Consider the following 19721-nt stretch of genomic DNA (forward strand, 5'->3'; position numbering starts at 1 on the left):
TGCATGTCCCCATCACACTTAACTTCCTCCTACCAGGAGCAGCTGCCCTAACTTGTATCAGTAATATTTAAGTACTTTCCCTTCTTTCTGTTCTTAATTTTTTTAAGTTGCGTAAATGTATTTACTATGTATGTGAATGTGTGTGGGTATACACGTCCCATGATAGGAACTTAAAGGTAAAAGACAAGGATTCTGTTGTCTCCACCATGTAGGTCCCAGAGATCAAGCTTAGGTCACCAAGCATGGCTCCATGGTAAATATCTTTACCTGCTATCTTAGTTAGGACTATTATTGCTATGAGAAGAAACTGTGACCAAAAACAGTTGTAGGGGGGAAAAGTTTATTTGGCTTACATTGCCACATTGCTGTTCATCATCAAAGGGAGTCACAACAGGCATTCAAACAGGGCAGGAACCTGGAGGCTGGAACTGATAAAGAGGCCATGGAGGGGTTCTGCTTTCTGGCTTGCCCACAGCCTGATCTTGTGGGGGCATTTTCTCATTGAAGTTCCCTCTTCTCAAATAAGTTACTGTAGTTAGTGTCAAGTTGACGTACAGCTGTCCCACATACCTGCTGAGCTATTCTGCAAGCCCACCCTCCCCATCTTTGCCATGCACTTTATCTTTGGGTTAGCTGACCTTTTTGAACAACAGGTTGGATTTTTCCATATGGCACCTCTGTCCTCAAAGTCTTTCTGTCACAGCTGGTTTCAGAAGCTGAATCACTCAGACTTGATGAATTTGATGTGTTCCTATGGTGCTGAATTCTCTCATTGGGAAGCATTAGATCCCAGTTAGTCCTCATTTAAAGGTAGTCTTTATAACTGTGGGTATTCCTTTCCAAGGATACCCATGTTATAGAATTAGAATATCCTCTGTTGAGTCAGTACAATGGCTTAGTTTAGGTAAAGGCTGCAAAAGACCTCAGTTTGAGTCCCAGAAGCTACATAATGAAAGGAAAGAAGCAATCCTGCAAATTATCCTCTGGCCTCTACACTTCTCGACCAGGGCGCATGTGGGAACACACAGTCAATGTTTTTAATGAAAAGTACATTAAAAAGAATATCCTTAATTAATATCCCAATCCTGCTTTAACACTGGAACTAGTGTATGAATGCTGCTGCTATTCCTACCCATACAGTTTTCACATACAACGCTGTCTGTCCCCCATCCTCCAGTCCACTGTTGAACTGTGTCTACACATCTGGACTGTAGCCATTCCTATGCACGCTGCTCCTAGCCTGACCTGTAGTATTTGTTCTTTAAGCATGTTTTTATAGAACCTCATCCTTAGGTCAGTGTCCTCAAAGCCCCACCAAAATAATATTTCTGACTTCTTTATTGATTTGTGCTTTTCAACTTGAAAGTGTCTTGAGTCCAAATCTTTTTAAAGAATGTGCCATGTGGTTGCTCGTTATGAGACTCACTGTCTGCTTAATAATGTGGTTACAAATATTTTCAATTTCAGAAAAAGTCTTGAATTGCAGTTCTTTGTATTCCCTCTGTTCCCTGGCTTTCGTTTTTTTCTTCAAGCCAGTTTGCCGTATCATGCAGCTTTCTTGCCTGCGGTCATTATTTGTCACTTTTAATAATCCTCCACCTATTTATACGTCTTCTATTGAATACATTGCTCATATGTGTTCTTTTTTTTTTTTTTTTTTTTACTTTCTACGATTATTTTTCCTGCAAGTTGTGAATGTCATTTGTTCTACCTTTCTGTTTGGGGTTTTTTTGTTGTTGTTGTTCTGTTATAAAGGCCTTATTACAGAGAGCACACTGACCCCAGCCTGTGTTTTGCTACCTTGGGCTCCTGAGCTGAGAAAGCTAAGGTGCCACTACACCAGCTTTTTTTTTTTTTTTTTTTCTAACTTTGGCTTAAGTGGTTTTGTGCTTTGCATTCTTTCCTCAGTGTTCATCTCATTTGTTTAATGGAAACATCTTTCTAATGTGCTTTAATTATCTATAGGAAGTTACGTTCCTATTTCCTGACTCTTTATATGGGACTTTACTTCAGTATTTTTAGTTGTTTATTTTCTTCCTTTGAAATTTTTCCCTTCAAATAATGTTTCTTGCTGGTCATTTGGGCAAGTTTCTTACATCTATTTTTTTCTTTTATATCTTTCTATTGTTTTTTAATGCCTTCTTAAAATTGGATTTTTCCTTTCTGACTCTAACTCCCTCTGGACCTCCTTTCTCATCCGCCTGTGTTGCTCTCCTGCTCTACTTTCCTGTAGCTTCAGTGTCGTCTCCGTGGGCCCTGCCCTAGAGAAGATCTCAAGTTAACAGTTAATGGTTGCATTGGGAGACCGGGTGGTTAGGCTGTCAGCTGCGCCTGGGGCCCACCTGCTGTCGGAGGAGCAAAATCCTGCCAGCTTTATGTTCGCAAACTGCCTCACTTTTCCAGGGACCTTTCCGCTGCTTTGAAACCACTCCAGAAACCACACTCCTCTCAGTAAATTACTCTGCCTTCCTGTTCCCTGACAGATTTTCAGGCCCATGGAAGTAAGGTTTCATGAAGTTTGTTCCTATGTTTCCAGTAGAGCCCAGCTAAAACGTAGGTGAACCAAGATCCTCTAGGCAGGAAAATTTACCTATTATTTGGGTTTTTTCTGATCCAGTCTATATATTGCATGTTGCCATGACTTTTGTTGTTGTTTTTTTTTTTGTTTTTTGGAGGTTTTTTGTTTGTTTGTTTGTTTTTGTTTTTTTTTTTTCATTTTTCAAGACAGAGTTTCTCTGTAGAACCTTGGCTGTGCTGGACTCTTTGCAGACCAGGCTGGCCTTGAACACACACAGATCCACCTGCCTCTGCCTCCCCAAGTGCTGGGATTAAATCATGTACTACCATGCCCATGGACATTTTTTTCCTTTTAATAAAAGATAGCTATGTTTGCTTTTTTCCAGTGGAAATCCTTCAGGGTTTGGTGAGTGGAAGCCTTGGTGGCACACTTGGACAGTCCATCAACAGCCCTGTTGAGCAGGAAGTCATGGCTGGACCCATTTCTCTGCCCCGGAGAGCAGAGACCTTTGGAGGATTTGACTGTCATCAGATGAATGCTTCCAAAGGTAAGCCATCCATTATTCCTTTGCTGCTCACAGTGACCTGGATTCTGGTAGCCCTTCTCCTTTGCCCCTGCGCCAATAAATGTCTTCATGAGAGTCTCAAATACTCAAGAATTTCTGTCAGAATCATGTTCATCTGGGACCATGAGGTTTTTTGTTTCGTTTTGTTTTGTTTTTCTGTTGTTCAGCTAAGCTAGCTATAGCCAGAGGCCTTGAGCATCTCTAACCTGAAAAGTTGAAATCCAAACTGCTGAGGTCAAAACTTCCTGGCATGCCTCAGTTGGGAGCTCCACACTTGAAAAGTTGCAGTGAGACCCAAGCATGCTCAAAATTCTGTGTAGCATCGTCTCCAGGCTCTGTGTTAAATTAAAGTGTCTGTGAGGCATTCAGTACCTCTGACAAGAGTCCCATCTTCCACCTGTCTATCATGACATGCATTCAGGCACCTGAAGTGAAAACTCTTCTGGCCCTAAGCATCAGATGAGAGACGCTAGGGTGTGCTTGCCGTTTTGTTTGGTTTTGTTTTGGATTTCATTTTCTTGCTTCCCATTATTGAAGTTGTGGATAATGGCCTAGTGCTACTGACTGGCTTCCTGGTCGTTTATTTTTAATTTTGGTATTAATAGAATTCAGAACTATTAATACCCATAAACTATCCAACTATACATAAACTATCCCATAAACTATACAACTTGAAACATACATATCTGTATTTTGTTTAGGAGGTGAAAAAGAAGAGAGTGATGATGGCCAAGATCTCAGGAGAACAGAATCTGATAGTGGCCTGAAAAAGGTATGATTTTTCTAGAGAAACACTCATATCTGTGAACCTATTGCTACCTCCTTAGAGTTCATTACCTTTTTTTAAATATTTTTTTTTTAATATCTAGCTCAGATATAAGCTTGCGACTCATAATGAAATTCCATTTTCTAGAGAAAGCACATTCTCAGAGCAAACCACACAGTTGAAAGGCTTGTATCATTGGCACTTTGAGACCCCTGGCTCAGAGTGTCCTTTCTACAGACCCAATTCCCCTGTGCCTTAGTAGGACCAGTTTCATTAAGCAGCCTGTTTGATGCTCCCAAACCATCTCAATCTTGTTCTTTGGCTTTTTTTAGTAAAACCTAGTTTAATTTCTTCTCTTCACACCTTCCATGAAGATGCTATGGTAGAAAAGAAGGAAAGCCAGAAGTACAGTATAACTTAGAAACACATTAAGTATAGTTTTTACATCAAGACTTTTATTTTTAAATGCATTTTTATTATTATTTTATAGGGTGGAAATGCTAACCTGGTATTTATGCTTAAAAGAAACAGTGAGGTAAGGAGTCTGTGAACTTCTTAGAGTACTTATTGGATTCAAAATATTTTTGTTTTGCTCTTACACGCATCTCGTGGCTATCATATGTACAACTGAAGAGTATAGCTTTCCATTTCTTGGATTAAGTCACTGTCTTGAGATTTTGCTGGTGTGTTGCATATTGTGAATGAAGACTTTTCTGATTCTCTTGTCTCTGTCTCTCTCTTGACAAGGGTCTCACTATGTAGCTCTGTTGTCCTGGAATTCACTTTGTAGGCCAAGTTGCCCTCAGAGATCTGCCCTCCTCTGCCTCCTGAGTGTTGGAATTAAAGGTGTATGGCACTGCTTAAAAAAAAAGGAAGATTTTTTTTTTTTTCTTATAATGCCTTTTGCTTTTGTTCAGCTTTGTCTATACAAGAGCCCCCTTGGTATCAGTCAGTGCCCACTGGGTAGAATTTTTAGCAGCTTTTCCTATAGTACAAAGATCCCAGAGGCCACAAGTCTAGAGTATGAGTTAAACTTGTGACGAATTCTCTGTAGTAATTTCTTATCTTTGCTGATTTTGCCTCTTTGAACCCTTCCTTTCCTGCAAGAGAGCCTGGTGTCCTCTGCATGGAAAATCCGTCCCTGGAGTGCTCCTTCGGCAGCCTGCTATCACTAAGCCCGGCCTTGAGGCCTGTTGAATCTCTTTCAGAGTCACTGCTGTTTCCCAGACAAGTGCTCATGCTGAACCTTGCATTTGTGTGTCCTGCACACTTGAACCCATGCCTTTTTAGGGTGTTTCTCAAGGCTGCTTTTTGTAGATCATTCTTTCTTGCTGCTGTGTATATTATCTTAAACCCCTGGGAGTTTTGTTTTGAACTTTTAAACTGCTTCCTCCTTCCTGTGCCCCCACAAAAAAATTCAGAGGATGTTGTATTATATTTGTTGGCAGAGGAGTTTGCTGAAGGACTCACTCTGATACACCAGGGCCTGGGCCCTGTAGGCTGCTGCTTTCTGTATACTTCTCTTGAAATGAGCTGTCAGCTGAGTTTTTCTATTTGGCAAGGTCCCCTGTACTCAGTGAGGAAGTCTGGTGGGAAGTAAAGTGCCTGGCTTTCAAACTGACTGCACGGCTACAGTCAGCAGGCTTCTGTGCCTTCTGTTGTATGATTCAGTGTAAGCAATAAGAAAGGATTCTCAGAACTAAGCTTAAGTGTTATAAAAAGAATAAGGCAAAGACTAGTAGCATAAATCATCTAAATTTAAGCACAACCCACCACTGAAAAGTAGTAACTATCTCTTTCTGCTCTTCTCCCATGTAGCGCATGCATGGTCATGTGTGTGACCTTCTAGAGGTCTGTCAATGCATCAGAGGCATTTTCCCAAGACACAGGAGCACAATGCCTGCTGCTGAACAACTGCATGTTAATTACCACTGTCGGGTCCTAGATTTGAGTCTTTCTGGTGGCTAATCCCTTTCCTACTTTTTTGCACATTATATTTGTTTCATAGCTCTCTGATTTTCCTCATAATACCATATTACTGTGTGAAAGGAGGTAGGATATAGCCAGGTGTGTCTGTCCTCATTTTACTTTCACCAGCATTGAGCAATGCTGTTTTTAAATTGGCATTTTGTTGGTTTGATAATCTCGAATAACATTTCATGATTTGTGCATGTGTGTGTGCTCTGTGGATTGAAACTAGGGTCTTACCCATTGAGGTACAGTTTCAGCTGCTGAATGTGTTGATGTCTTATGTAGTTGCTATTTGTAATTCTTTTGTAAATTAATTTTTATTTCTGTCCTGTTTCTGAACTAAGATATTCCTTATTTTCTTTTGTATTTTGTTCCAGCTCATATATATATATATATATATATATATATATATATATATATATATAATGTTTTTTATTTTATTAATCAGTGCTTTGCCTCCATGTATGTCTGTAAATTACTTGCATGCAGTTCCTGCAGATGCCAGAAGAGGGCAGTGTATCCTGAGACTAGCGTTACACACTTCTGAGCTGCAGTGTGGGTGATTGAAATAAAATGCAGGTCCTCTGGAAGAACAGCCATTGCTTTTACCTCACTGAGCCATCTCTCCAGCCCTTATACTTGTAATTTAAGTGGGATTTATTATGTTTTTGTTCAGTGTGTGTATGAGCCAAAGTTTCTAACTTAAAAATTTTCCAGAAATGACATTTTTTAGAGTTAATTTAATATTTTTTACTTTGCCTATGATTATTCATAAACTTAATACAAATTTTCAGCGCATTCTTTCTTTTAAACCTTGAGGTATCTACTATTTTTATGTCAATAATTTTATAAAGTAGAAGCTTTTATGTAGTAACTTTTAATAAGCATGTACACACATGCACATGTGCAGCTCTTTAATCTTGGCTGCTTGCACTCAGTTACTCCCTTAGGTTCTTTTTGTTTTAAAAGATTTCATTAAAATGTAATGTCTTTTTGTGTTCTGAAGATGCTATAACCATGTGGTGTGGTAGATTCTGAGAGTCAGAAAATCTGAAATGAATGTTTATTCCCTTGCCAGCAGGTTGTCCAGAGCATCGTTCACCTCCACGAACTCCTTAGCATGCTGCAGGTACTTGCGTCATCCCTAGCTGTGTACTTACTTGTTTAGAGAACATAGCACAGAGATTTTGTGGACCTCAATCTTTGGGGTTTAAAAGTTACTTCTTAGTAAATAAGCCAAAGAAGCTTGGCTTCCAGTTAAGAAAATGAAGACATTACAGTCTGTGGGACCTTCCCCAGAGGCTGTCTCACCTTAGAAACCTTTCCTTATCTCCCTCTGGTCCCTGTTTTGGGTGGCTTTCCGATGCTCTGTGGTGCTTCCCAGGGATGCACCCTCAGTCTGCTTCTCTTCTTGAAGAGTTTACCTGTTTCTTTCCTCTCTCTTTCCTCTTTCTTCCTCCTCCCCCTTCCCTCCTCCCTCCTCTGTCCTGCACAGTACACACACTCATCCTACCCCAAAATACCACCCAAGAATTCCAGAAAACGTATGACCATGGCTATAGTGAGATGGTCTAACAGGTAAACGTGCCTGCCTTGACAACCTGGTTCAGTCCTCAAGACCCACATGGTAGAAGAACTGATTTCCACAGATTGTCCTCTGACCTTTACCTGCTCTCTTCCATGTGCATGCCCACACAAAATAAATTGCCATTTTCTTGAGATAGGGTTTCTCTGTATAGCCCTGGCTGTCTTAGACTCTCTTTGTAAACCAGGCCGGCCTCGAACTCACAGAGAGAAACCCTTGTCTGCCTCCTGAGTGCTGGGGAAATCACCACGCCTGGTGAAATCTTTTTTAGCTTAAAGAGAAATTAGGTAACCAGGCTTGACAAAATTGAATTCCCATATCTTTGACACTATTTGAGAATTGCCCAAAGTTGCCCTGGAGAATATTATTACAAAACCCCAACTCTGTCCCAGTGCCTCTAGGGTGGGGTTAGGGAAAGTTCCTTGCAGGTGGCTCTACTCCAGGGCCTGAGTTGTATGATTGTTCTCTATGTCATGACAGGGTGTTGTGCTACAACAAGATAGCTACATTGAGGACCAGAAGCTGGTGCTGACGGAGAAGGTACTCACAAGGAGTGCGTCCCGCCCCAGCTCTCTCATTGAGCAGGAGAAGCAGCGGAGCCTGGAGAAGCAGCGCCAGGACCTGGCCAACCTGCAGAAGCAGCAGGCACAGCACCTGGAGGAAAAGCGCCGACGTGAGCGTGAGTGGGAGGCCCGTGAACAGGAGCTCCGAGACCGAGAGGCCAAGCTGGCTGAGAGGGAGGAGTCAGTCCGCCGAAGGCAGCAGGACCTGGAGAGGGACCGTGAAGAGCTCCAGCAGAAGAAGGGCACTTATCAGTGTGATCTGGAGAGGCTCCGGGCTGCCCAGAAACAGCTGGAAAGAGAACAGGAGCAACTGAGGCGTGATACAGAGCGGCTCAGCCAGAGGCAGATGGATCAGGACCTTTGTCAGGTACCCAAGAGCCCATGTCAGGCCAGTAGACAGGGAGGAAGGGTCTTGCTACCATGACGACCAGGCAGTGACTGAGGATGATTATAGGCTTCCTTCCCTAAGAGACACATGACACTTTGCTTTACTCTGAACAAGGGGAGAAAGTGAATCTCTCCCTCAAGGAGATTGAAGAGGGTGCAGATATGTTGGGAATATAGCACAGAGAAGTTAGTGAGTCCTTCAAGCTACCATTCTGGACCAAAGTAGCCTCGCATGTCTCATAGTGGCAGTTAACCCTTGTCTTATAGCACATGGTAAATCAGGCATGTGTCCCCACAAATAGGAAGGATAGAGGAACCCTTAGGACCTACCTGCCTGTGGTCAGGAGATAGCATCGATTAGCTCTGCTACAAGATAACCTGTTCTGAGGACCAGCAGGTGTCAGTGACAAATAGAAGAGCTCAGCAAGTAATAGAAGGTGGTCACCTCTCTTGTACATGGATGGTATCTTGGGCAGGGATATCCGTATGTCTGCACTCTGTATAACGCCTGGTTTTCTTTAATGCTGTTGCGTGTTCTCTTTTCTCTGTAGCTGCTGCTTGTTCAGGAAGGGTTTCTGTCATGCAGCATTTTGACTGTGACGTTATTGTAGTGAGATAATCTCTTTGCCCTGGAATGTGGGCAGTGGGGGCAAATAGATAGCTTGGGAGTGTGCACATCTCCCTGTCTTTTAAAACTTGTCCTGTTGCCCTTTAATTGACCTTGGACCATGAAAGAGATGTCTCCCAGAGTTGGGGACAGTATGCTTTTTCAGAAGAGCCTCTCAAATACATAGCAGGGAGAGCAAGTGGCTCTGTTGCATTTTCGAGCCAAAGGGTAGATCCGTTCACATCCCAATAAAATCAGCAGAACTTTGACAAGGGAGGCTTGGTTCCTAGGCAACAGAGAACACAGATGGGATGATACTCTTCTGTTAACCCTCTAGCCTGGCCAGGTCCATAATCTCTTTGCCCTGAAATGATACCTGCATTCCTATGTGCATCAGCCTTTAAATTAGCGGCCATCCTGTTCCTTCAGGCAGTGGGAATTCTCTTATATGGTGCCTCATCAAAGATACAAGTGTTGTCAGTATTGGAGGTAATGGTTTAACATACTCATAGATAGTAGTTGGAAGGGAGCAGTTGCATGAAGTCCTGTTTACTGTAAATTCTTTAGAGTGTACCCACTAAGAAGCTGACAGCTTCCAGTTTTAATACCTTCTCTTCTCTTGAACATGTGCAGGTTTCAAATAAACATGGAAGGCTGATGCGGGTCCCATCCTTCTTGCCCAATCCGGATGAGTTTTCCTTGCCACCTGCACCTTCCATTACCAAATCAGGGTCATTGGACTCAGAACTTTCAGTGTCTCCTAAAAGGAACAGCATCTCTCGGACACACAAAGATAAGGGGCCTTTTCATATACTGAGCTCAACCAGCCAAACAAAAGTACCAGAGGGGCAGAGCCAGGCCCCATCCAGCACCTCCTCTTCCACCCGCCTTTTTGGGTTAGCTAAACCAAAGGAAAAGAAGGAGAGAAAAAAGAAGAGCAAAGGAAGCCGCTCTCAACCTGGTGGTGAGTTGTCTACCCTACGCTGTCTCCCTTTGGTCATGGCAGCAGCATTCCACAAGAGAGGGTAGTGATGGGTTGAAAAAAAAACAAAGCACACAGTTCAGATGTACAAAAGCCAAGCTGGCCCCTGCCAACCAAGCCCACTTGCTAAGAGTACTTGTGCAGGGACTGCAGAGATGACCCATTTGGTAACGTGCTTGCCATTCAAACATGAGAGCCTGAATTATATCTCCAGAGATGGAAGCAGAGGCAAGAGGATCCCTGGATCTCACCCACAAGCTAGTGTAGTCATTCCGGTGAGCTGCAGGTTCAGTGAGAGACCCTGTCTCCAAAAGAGTAAATAATAATGATGATAATAATAATAATCCTCTGGCATCTATGCACATAGAGACACATGAAAAGAATGCTCGTGCAAGGGCTAGAAAGGTGACTCTGAGGTTAGAGTCACTGCCCTTACACAGGGCTCAGGTTCAGTTTCCCACATCCACATGGCAGCTCCCAACCACTTGTAACTCCAGGTCAAGGGTATCTTCTGACCACTGTGGGCTGAATGTCTGCATGAACCTGGTGTACACACGTACTTACAGGAAAACAGGCATAAGTTTTTTCAAATAGAGTGCTTGTGCAATGAATGTCCAAGGCCTTGTGTCCTAGGCCTCATGCCTGTGGAGTACAGTTTCCATTTCTCAAGCATTCTCCCTATTGGGGAGCCAACTCACCTGACTGAGGTCATTCAAGCCCTCCCTGTCTTGCTAGGCTTACTCTGCTAACCAATAACAACAGCAAGATTGAGTGTTGAGCCTTCACATATTTTTTTGGCAAATTGGATCTCACATTTCGCTTGGTCCTTTGCTGTGCCTTCACATAAAGATTGAACTCCACTTCTGTGTGGGAGATTTGTATCTCTTAGGTTAGGCCTATCTACAAACATGAACACTAATCACTTTGCAAACTCTAATCGGCTTGTGCCAAAAACACCAGTTACCTGTCCCGACACAGGAACTTGACAGGATAGGAAGTGATGTCAGAAGGGCTCTGTTCTCACTCCTGTTTCGTGGTTGTAGATGGTCCTGCGTCAGAAGTTTCAGCAGAGGGTGAAGAGATCTTCTGTTGATCCTCTGCCAGGGCAGCCGCCTTCCAACCCTCACCTGATGGTGGAGCTGCTACCGCACCCCTGCTGCCCCTCGTGCACAAGTCTCTTACACTGGACGCCCTCTGCCCCTCAGCGTCCAGTCCTCCTGAGCTACCCCAGGTCCTGGACAAGAAGGAGCAGCACCTGTGGGGGGGGTGGGGATGGATACTCTGACTCCACTCCAGCCGTGACTGTGACTGCCCAGGACTTGGGTGGGCCTGGCCTTACTCAGGGTATTACACTGAAAGTAGTGACCCTAGAAGTAGGTAATAGTTTGAGATGTCAGGATTCCCTAAAGGCTCCAAATGAGGGCTAAAACTTTGCCTTGTATTTCGGGGGAATACAACAAAGAGTAGATAGTGCAGACTTTGTAAACAGTGACCATCTCCGTGTGCACATGGAGTACACCAGCTGTATAAACAGTCTTTCTTCAACATCAAGATAGCCTAGCCCAAGAGCAAGCACCTGACCGGCCAGGTGGCATGTGGATATTCAGTATTTCACCCTGTGGTCCTCTGAGATTGGGCTCCTTGCAACGGCCCCAGTGCATACAAAACCCTTCTTTGTATGTATTCCTCATTTCATTGTAGGAATGTTTGTGAAACTAGCGAGAGGCCTGATGTGTACAGAAAACACATAGTGTGCACCGCCTGGAACTCCACACTCTAGGCTGAACTATCTCACTTCATCTAGATCAGGAAGAAACACACTGCCTGTCCTCATGCTCTGCTTGAGGACTCTTCACCACTGTCCCCACTATGATGCTTTCTGGTCCAGTATGTTATTGGACCTCCCTGTGGGAAAGCATGGATCCAGCTACCTGCCTGAAGCTACAATGTATCCTGAGGCCTCTCTGGAGTTACTGGCTGAAAAGTGGGTTCCAGTGTAGGAGTTAATTCTGTCTGGTGGGAGAGGGAAGCTGGTCCTGAAGCATGGTTGGGTGCACAAGGCCGCCTCACATACGGTTTTCAGATGCATTTTGCTTGGTTGTGCTCTAACCCTTGACACTGTCAAGTGCTTGCCTGTCTCTCTTCTCGCCCTCCGTCTCCATGTGTTGATCTGTGCATGCTTGAGGCTTTTCCCAGCTCTTGTGTGCAGGACAGTTCATTGGTAATGTACCCTCTAAGGCTCACGTACTCCCCATGAGGGGCACGCTGAGGTCTGTGCTTCACACGTGGCCTTCAGTTCCTGGTTTTGCCCTCAGAAACGTGAGGCTTTGAACACAGTTATGCAAAAACAAACCTGTACCTTGGTGCTTGTTGGTGACCTGCAAGCTGGCCTTGCAGGTACAGATATTTATCTTTCAGTTTACTTGAAAGAGTTCTGGTTTAAATTTTTTAGCCTAAATTTGTTTTATTTATTTTGTGTTCATGTTTTGTTTTATTTTATTTTGAAAGTGAACCAGTACTGGCCCAACAGTTTAAACCATGTTTTCAGTACAGGGAATGAAGTGTCTGTCCAAGTGCATGAAGGTCCCGAGGAAAATGGAGGGTTGAGACCGGAGCTGTACCCTCCCTCCTGTGTCTTTTTTTTTTTTTAATAAGGGAGGTCTGTCCTTGGAGGTTTTAAAAATTGCCCCATCAGCTACCTTTACCTCCTTTTGATAAGGCTGGCTTATTTTCTACTGAAGCTGTGTCGGACTTTCCTCAAGAACCTTAACAGCAAGAAATTAGTTGCTTCCTTCCCCTAGTCCAGCTTGGACGTCTCCAGCTGTAACAGCAGAGCCTGCCATGCCTCACATCCACCTCAGGGTTTGGCTGGCAGTTCTTGTCCCTGCCTCTGAATGCCCTCTCAGGGAGACTCTACCCTTCCACAGCAAAGCCCATTTGCTTGTGGGGAGAGAACCTGACTCCCACCTAAACTTGACAGAAAATCCAACCAAACCCTGCCTCTGACCTGTGCAAAGAGAAGCCAGTGACTGCCTCCAAGTTTACTCTGACACACCCAGTGAGCCACTGTGCACCCCAGTGACGATTCATTCCTACTCCAGTGCTCTCTACCCCACCAGCTATGTTGTCTTTTGCTTGCTTTGGTTGTTTTTTAAAACCAGTTTCACTTCTACCCATACTCTCCAAATCAATGGTCAGGGACAGTTGGGAGAAGTTAAAATCAGAAGAAAAAAAACGCCCTGAGTGCCCCTACGCTGTCCAGCTTCCTCCAGAAAGAGAACCATTTGCCAAGAACTGTTTAACCTGCCTGCACCTTCTGCCACCCTCACAATTCTGTCACGCTTGGGGAATTGCTGCTTGTGCTCTTGCTTAGGACCCTGAAGATTGCTGTCAACAGCCTTGTGTGGGATTCTCTTCTGTGAGAAAGGGGTTCACCAGGGACCAGGATTTTGTTCTGTCTTATTCCCCATACTAGGAAATCATGTTTCTGCATGAAGCTAAAGAAATTGTTGCTTTAGGGGACAGGTGGACATTGACTCCAGCCTTGTAGAATCTAGTAAACTTTCTGGAAGATTATATCTTCGCAAAAATTATAATCATCTCAGCAGTTGTCATCCCATCTAGATGACATGAGCACTTTAAATGACCTCTCATCAGCTGGCTTCATTTTCAAGACAATCAAATCTGTTAACTGTTTTCTTAGAAGATGGAGAGGATTAAAAAAAAAAAAATGCCCTTATAACCATCCCTTCCCTGCCCTCGTGAGTCACAAGTCACCCACCGGGAAGAAGCCCTTGCAGTGATTGACTTTTCAAAAGGTACGATCCGAATCTTCTGAGGGTTACACCACTAATGCCCTCCCCCACTAGTCCCCTACCCACCACCACATTGGCTTTCCTCACAGCCTCACAGAGCAGTAAGCACGATGTTGAACCCTTGGACAGAACCTTGGCCCACAGGCTGCCAGAGCTTGCCGTGAGTCCTATCCACACAAGTTTTTTTGCCTCCTTCTCTGTCCCTGAGGTTCTTTGTGACCTCACCATTGTTCTTGCCAAGGCTTTTGGAATTTCACTGGACCGAAGTTGCCTTTGACCTGTACCTAGAAGACAGTCCTGGAGAGTGGGCTTCCGTGCCTGGACACCTGAGCATGGGTACCTTTGGGTGAAGCAGTGACCCTGGCCTTTCCTGCAGAGACCAAGGGCACAGTGTGTTTGGCTCCTTGTTTTCTTTCATGTAGCATAACATTCCTAGTTAACTAGAGCTTTGGAGTCTGCTGCCTGCTGGCCAGGTTTAGAAATGCAAAGTATTCTAATGCTGCCATAAAAGGGGGAGAGGGTGGCCGAGGCCTTTTCCTGCACTCATATGATTTAACTTGTTGAAAGATTGAAAGGTCCTGAGTTATTTCTCCATCTCACTAAGGTGTAAGGCGGGTGGCCCCCACTGCTGCAGTGCGCCCTGCCGTGACCCCAGGCAGGAGCCACTGCCATAGCCCGCAGAGGGCCTCTGTAGGAAGCATAGAACCTATGCCTTAGAACCCTCCTAGCATCAGCTGCCCTGCCTTGGTTGCCACCTGCTGGGATGGCCCTAACCCAGTCTGTTTGTCTCAGGTTTCCTCCTGAGGCCTGGGCTCTACAGAAGGTGGGCAGGATACACCTATACCTCTGTTCTTGTTACGTTGTCTCCAATTGCTGTATGAACATTTCTGTACTAAGCCCTATTAAATAAAGTCGGGTTAAACCCAAATGCTGTATAGTAATTTGTAATTATGTATAAAGTAAAGCAGTTTTGAACTGTAAAGATTTTCAATGTGTTTTCTGGAAATTTGCCACAACATACTGGCTTTGTATTTTTATTTATCATCCTTTGTAGTTACTGGCTTCAGACTATTGTAAAGTCCCCCTTAGACCTTTCAAAAATAATAAATCTCCTTAAAAATCTTGATCTCTGCCGTGGCATATTCGTGGTAAAGGAATATTCATCTCCCCACCCTGATGAGCCACCTGTTTGTGCTGTTGGGAGCAGGGTACAAGGAGGAGAGGGCTCCCACATGGAATAAAGCCTGGCACTAGCCCCAAACCCCCAGGGTCACTGACCTCTACCCTAAGTTAAGAGTCCAAGCCGAGTAAGCACAGTGAGGTTCAAGATGCTGTGCTGTCTACATGCTCCCATCTTAGCTCAACCCTAAGGAACAGCTGGAAAACCCAAGGAGCAAATCCTCTCTGCTTGGAACACTGGAAGTGTGTGCCAGGACTGTGACTGGGGACTACTGTCCCCAGGCCTGGCTTCCTACTGCTATGACATTCATTCAAGCAGATCAGCAAAAAAGCCCTTTAGTCCTGGACATTAGGGAACCATACCATTTAGTGGTACAGAAGCCAAGGGCAAAGCTCCCTGCCATCCCACCTCTGCTGCCTGGTTCCCAAGAATCAGCAAGAAAAAGCCCTGCCAGGCTCTCCAAGGTCCCACTCTGTCCATGAACTTGGAATTGCATACATTTTTTAGCAGAGGCATTTGTAACCTTAGCAAAAATGGCTCCCGCTTCTAGTCACTGGAATACTGACCCCCTTTTCCACATCTGCCCTTGGCTGTCTCCAGCCCCTCCCCACTGAGCAGCCAGCTTGGCTCATCTGTCCCACCCCAGTGGGTCTGGACACACTCGCCTGCAGACCAGTGGTTCTTATGGATCAGTTCACCTCCGCTGCAGCTGGTTCTGAGCCAGAGACAGACCCTTGTCTGGGAGTCAAAGCTGGCAGGAAACACACACACACATACACAAAGTACAGGGCTCCGAGAACCCCGGGTGGCCATTCTGTGTGGAATGGTACACTCCTGCTGGCCCCTAAGGGAGGATATTGTACATAGGACCTCCACCACAGCACAAACCTGATATGTGAAGGTGGCTATCACAAGGGACAGCTCATGACAAGGGCAACCAGCTGTATCTTTTCTATAAGGGACCTGCAGCAAAGGCTCTACCTGGAAAGCCAGTATAGTATGACTGCTTCACACAACCAGACAATAGAACCTAAGCCCACAGTGGGGAAAGGACATTAGGAAGCCACACAGACTAAATATCCAGGGAAGGAATATCTTGCAGATGAGAATGACCGGTCCCGAGGACTAGTCAAACAGGGTCTACCTGAAAGAGGGCATGGAAATGATAGAGACAGAGACTCGAAGAATGGAGACCAAGACAGGTTTCTGATCAAGGGCTCAGTTTACTGAACATGCAAACAATTTATAAAGCAAAGGGTTACAAGCAAATTTTCTCACGGTAACAACACATCTGTGCCACCTGGCAAGGCATCCAAGAATTCACTCAAGGTTACACAAAGTTTGCTATCTGGTTCCCAGGGTTGCACGGAGCTTGCTATCTAGTTCTCAGGCTCAGAACACCCTGCTTGCAGAGACTACCAACGACAGTCTCTGAGAAATGGAACTTTAGATAAGACCCGAATCTGCCAAGGCCAGAATTCCAATTACCAGACTCCTTCAGAGAAAGGTAGGTTGATGTGCTTGATTTTAGGATTTCCACAGCAAAAGAACTGAGTAGCAGCAGGCTGTGGACATAAGATTTCTAGTACCAGTGTACAGCCCTGGGCCTGGAATCCATCTCTCAGTCAGTCCCAACTGCTCTGCCACCCAAGGGTGCTCCTGAGGCCTTAGAAGTGGCAAGTACAGGACAGGGAGAGGCCTATGAGGTAGTGGTGAGTGCCCCAGATCAGAGGAATGTGGGCCAGGCACTGCCTGTGACACCCCTCTGGGGTAGCTGCCAGCTCCCTCCCTTCCCCAGCCCACCTACCATCCTTGCTCCCAGGGTATCCAAGTTACAACTCTCCCACCAGCTTTCAGATGGTAATTACTCTACAAAGCTTCTCTTTGCAACTTCTCTCTGGGAACCATCTTCCCAGCAGGGATCAGGGAGCTTCCTGAAACTGCCAGCAGAAGGCAAGACCTTTATCTCCTTAGAGCCATCCTGAACTGCCCACTCTGCCCAGCCTCTGAATGAAGTGGGGCCTGGACCACCTCAAGCTGTGGTCCCAAGCTTTGCCTACATTTGTGCTATCCAAAGAGGAGGATGATCCCCTGAGCCAGTATTGCCTGTCCTGATACAAGCCCAGCAAATGGTAAGATACTTGAGGGGAAGGCTGATACGCCATCCTTTACACAAGAACACAGGATGAGCGATGGGACAGTATAGACTTACACCAGAGAAACGGGATACAAACCAGTCCTGCCCTGTCACTGCCACTGACATTGGAGGATGTTGAATCCTACTTCCGGTGGAGGTCTGATGAGAAATGTCAAGAAGCATATGACTTTAAAGTGGCATGAGTAGTTTGTGGCAACACTAGGATTCGTGTTCCCCTATCTATGATCTCGTAGATGCTGGTCCAGCCCTCAGCCCGTCCAAAGCACATAACCATGCTCTGTTGTTGCTGGGCCTGCATGGCACTAGGGACTGCTTCAGAACTCACACTCCTTCTTGCTCTCTGGTCCAGCCCTCAGCCCATCCAAAGCACATAACCATGCTGTGTTGTTGCTGGGCCTGCATGGCATTAGGGATTGCTTCAGAACTCACACTCCTTCTTGCTCTCCAGGCTATCACCTCCTCTAGAAGGCCTTTGGCTTGGTGGACACCAGCCTTGGTCTTAGAAGTCAGTGTCCTGTCAAGGTGTCCTGAGTCATCAACTGGCCCCTGGTCTAGTGTCCCCTGAAATGCACCCCTGATCTGATAGATAGGCTGTAGAGAGGGATCCCTCTCCGTGGTTAGAACCCCAAGTTGCATGGGAGACTATTCAGCAGCAGAGTGAACACAAAGGAGAACGGGGAACAACTATGCCCAGAAGAGAAGCACAGTCCAGGCTGGGCGGGGTTTGGGTTTGGGGGAGCCCTTCAGGAGTCTCCAGAAGCAATGAAATGTGGGAGCAGAGGACACCAGGACACTTTGGTTGACCCAAGGCAAGCTACAGATTGCAGATTCTGATCTTAGCCCCTGCCTCTCAGACCTTGCTAACCTACTCTTTCCAATCTGCTATTGACCATCCCTCTGCAGGGTGTCTTCCCATGGGAGGTAGGACCCACAGTCGATTTAATATCGCTATGAGTCACCAGTACCTGCTGACAAATAATGGGAAATATGGGTGTTCATTTTGTAACTGAAATTTTGTCAGGTAAGTGTGTATGTGTGTGTTGGCTAGTTTTATGTCAACTTGATAAAGGTTGGAGTCATCAGAAAGGAAAATTGTTTCCATAAGATCTATCTGTAAGCCACTTTTAAAATTACTGATTAAAGTTACTTTGGTCATTTTTTTTTAATCATAGCAATAAAAACTATAAAACAGTATGAGTGAGTGTGTGTGTGTGTGTGTTATATGTGTATATGATGGGGGGCACACATATGCCATGGAGTGCATGTAGATGTTAGAGGACAACTTTGTGGAGTAAATTCTCTCCTTCCACCTTTACATGAGTTCCAGAGATGAAGTCTCAGGGCTTCAGGCTCATGCAACAAGCACCTTCACCCACTCAGTCACCTCAGCAATCCCTGTTATTTTTTGAGGCAAGGTGTTGATAAGCAGTTGAAACTGGCCTGAAAGGCACTATGTAGCCCAGGCTGGCCTCAAACTCCAGTTAATCCTCCTGCCTCAGCCTGCCAAGTGCTGGGATTATGTGCCTAAACCACTATGCCCAGTTATTTTCAGACATTTTAAGCACTTACGGTGATTGCACGGTTCATGAAATAACTGGGAACCTGTTCAGTGTGTAACTTTCTATCCCCATTCCTGTATAAGTTTAGGGTAAAAGGTAGGGTGTGCCAGCAAGAGAAGCCCTGAAACAGGTAGGGGCTGATGCCAGAAGAACCTGGTGGCCAAGTTAAGTATGCACCTCAGCCATTTAGTGGCGGTGAGGGACTTGAAACCCAACACCTTCTTCCCACAAGTGGATTGTAGCAGGTATTTTATCACATGGTAAGACACGGGAACTTAGATGACTTCAAATGTTCATTCTTATGAGTAACACACAAGACTTTTAATAATAGCTCTTTCCCCTAAAAACATGACAACTATGTGACTCTTGTGTCTTTGTAAGTCAAAATGGCCTTACAAGTCTGTCAGGTACAAAAGCCTGCTACAATAATAGCCCAAGCCTACCATGTACTACCAGGAAGACAAAAAGGCCCTGAAAATATCCACCATCTATCCTGATGACCACAGGAGACGATGGAGCTCCAGTATCAGACACATACCACTACGGAAAACCAAATTGAGAACAGGCAGTTTCCTATAGAAATCAGAATGCCACTTTTGTGGATAGATAGATGAGTGAGGATACAGATGGACAGGCGGATGATGGTGGGTGATTGAAGTGACGTAAGAGAACAGAGAGACATACAAAGACATGCTATGCTGCCATGCCTTGTCAATCAAATTCCAAAGATGTGGCCTTTTCAGTGGCCTGTGCTTTGTTATTCGCCTTCCCCCAAGACCACCATTTTTTGTTTTGGTTTTGTTTGTTTAAGACAGGGTTTCCCTGTGTAGGCCTGGCTGTCCTGGAACTCACTCTGTAGACCAGGCTGGCCTTGAACTCAGAGATCTACTTGCTTCTGCCTCCTGAATGCTTTAATGATTTAAGGTGATTTAAGGTGTGCCTGAATGCTGAGATTAAAGGTGTGTACCACCATTGCCCAGCTAAGGTCTATCCATTCTTAACAACTCCCTTTACTGTTCTGAAGCTTTTGTAGTCTGGGTAATGCCCTGATATTCTGGACAGGTG

The 19721-nt window shown here is 45.0% G+C and overlaps 1 protein-coding gene across 8 annotated transcripts in view; it reads left to right on the forward strand.

The window, feature by feature from the left end:
* Akap13 (A-kinase anchoring protein 13) overlaps window positions 1-14885 on the forward strand; it is a 277674-nt gene extending 262789 nt beyond the window's left edge. For 7 of the 8 annotated variants that reach the window (XM_060367369.1, XM_060367371.1, XM_060367372.1 and 4 more), the window contains 7 exons: window positions 2904-3065; window positions 3785-3855; window positions 4340-4384; window positions 6899-6949; window positions 7886-8335; window positions 9596-9926; window positions 10988-14885. In XM_060367369.1, coding sequence (XP_060223352.1) covers window positions 2904-3065; window positions 3785-3855; window positions 4340-4384; window positions 6899-6949; window positions 7886-8335; window positions 9596-9926; window positions 10988-11037 — 1160 coding nt within the window. In that variant the 3' untranslated portion in view covers window positions 11038-14885. The remainder of the gene's footprint in view (window positions 1-2903; window positions 3066-3784; window positions 3856-4339; window positions 4385-6898; window positions 6950-7885; window positions 8336-9595; window positions 9927-10987) is intronic. The other variant, XM_060367370.1, reaches the window with a different exon arrangement.
* The last annotated feature ends 4836 nt before the right edge of the window (window positions 14886-19721 follow it).

The sequence above is a fragment of the Meriones unguiculatus genome, chromosome 14 (assembly GCF_030254825.1).
Source record: "Meriones unguiculatus strain TT.TT164.6M chromosome 14, Bangor_MerUng_6.1, whole genome shotgun sequence".
Taxonomy (NCBI): Eukaryota; Metazoa; Chordata; class Mammalia; order Rodentia; family Muridae; genus Meriones; species Meriones unguiculatus.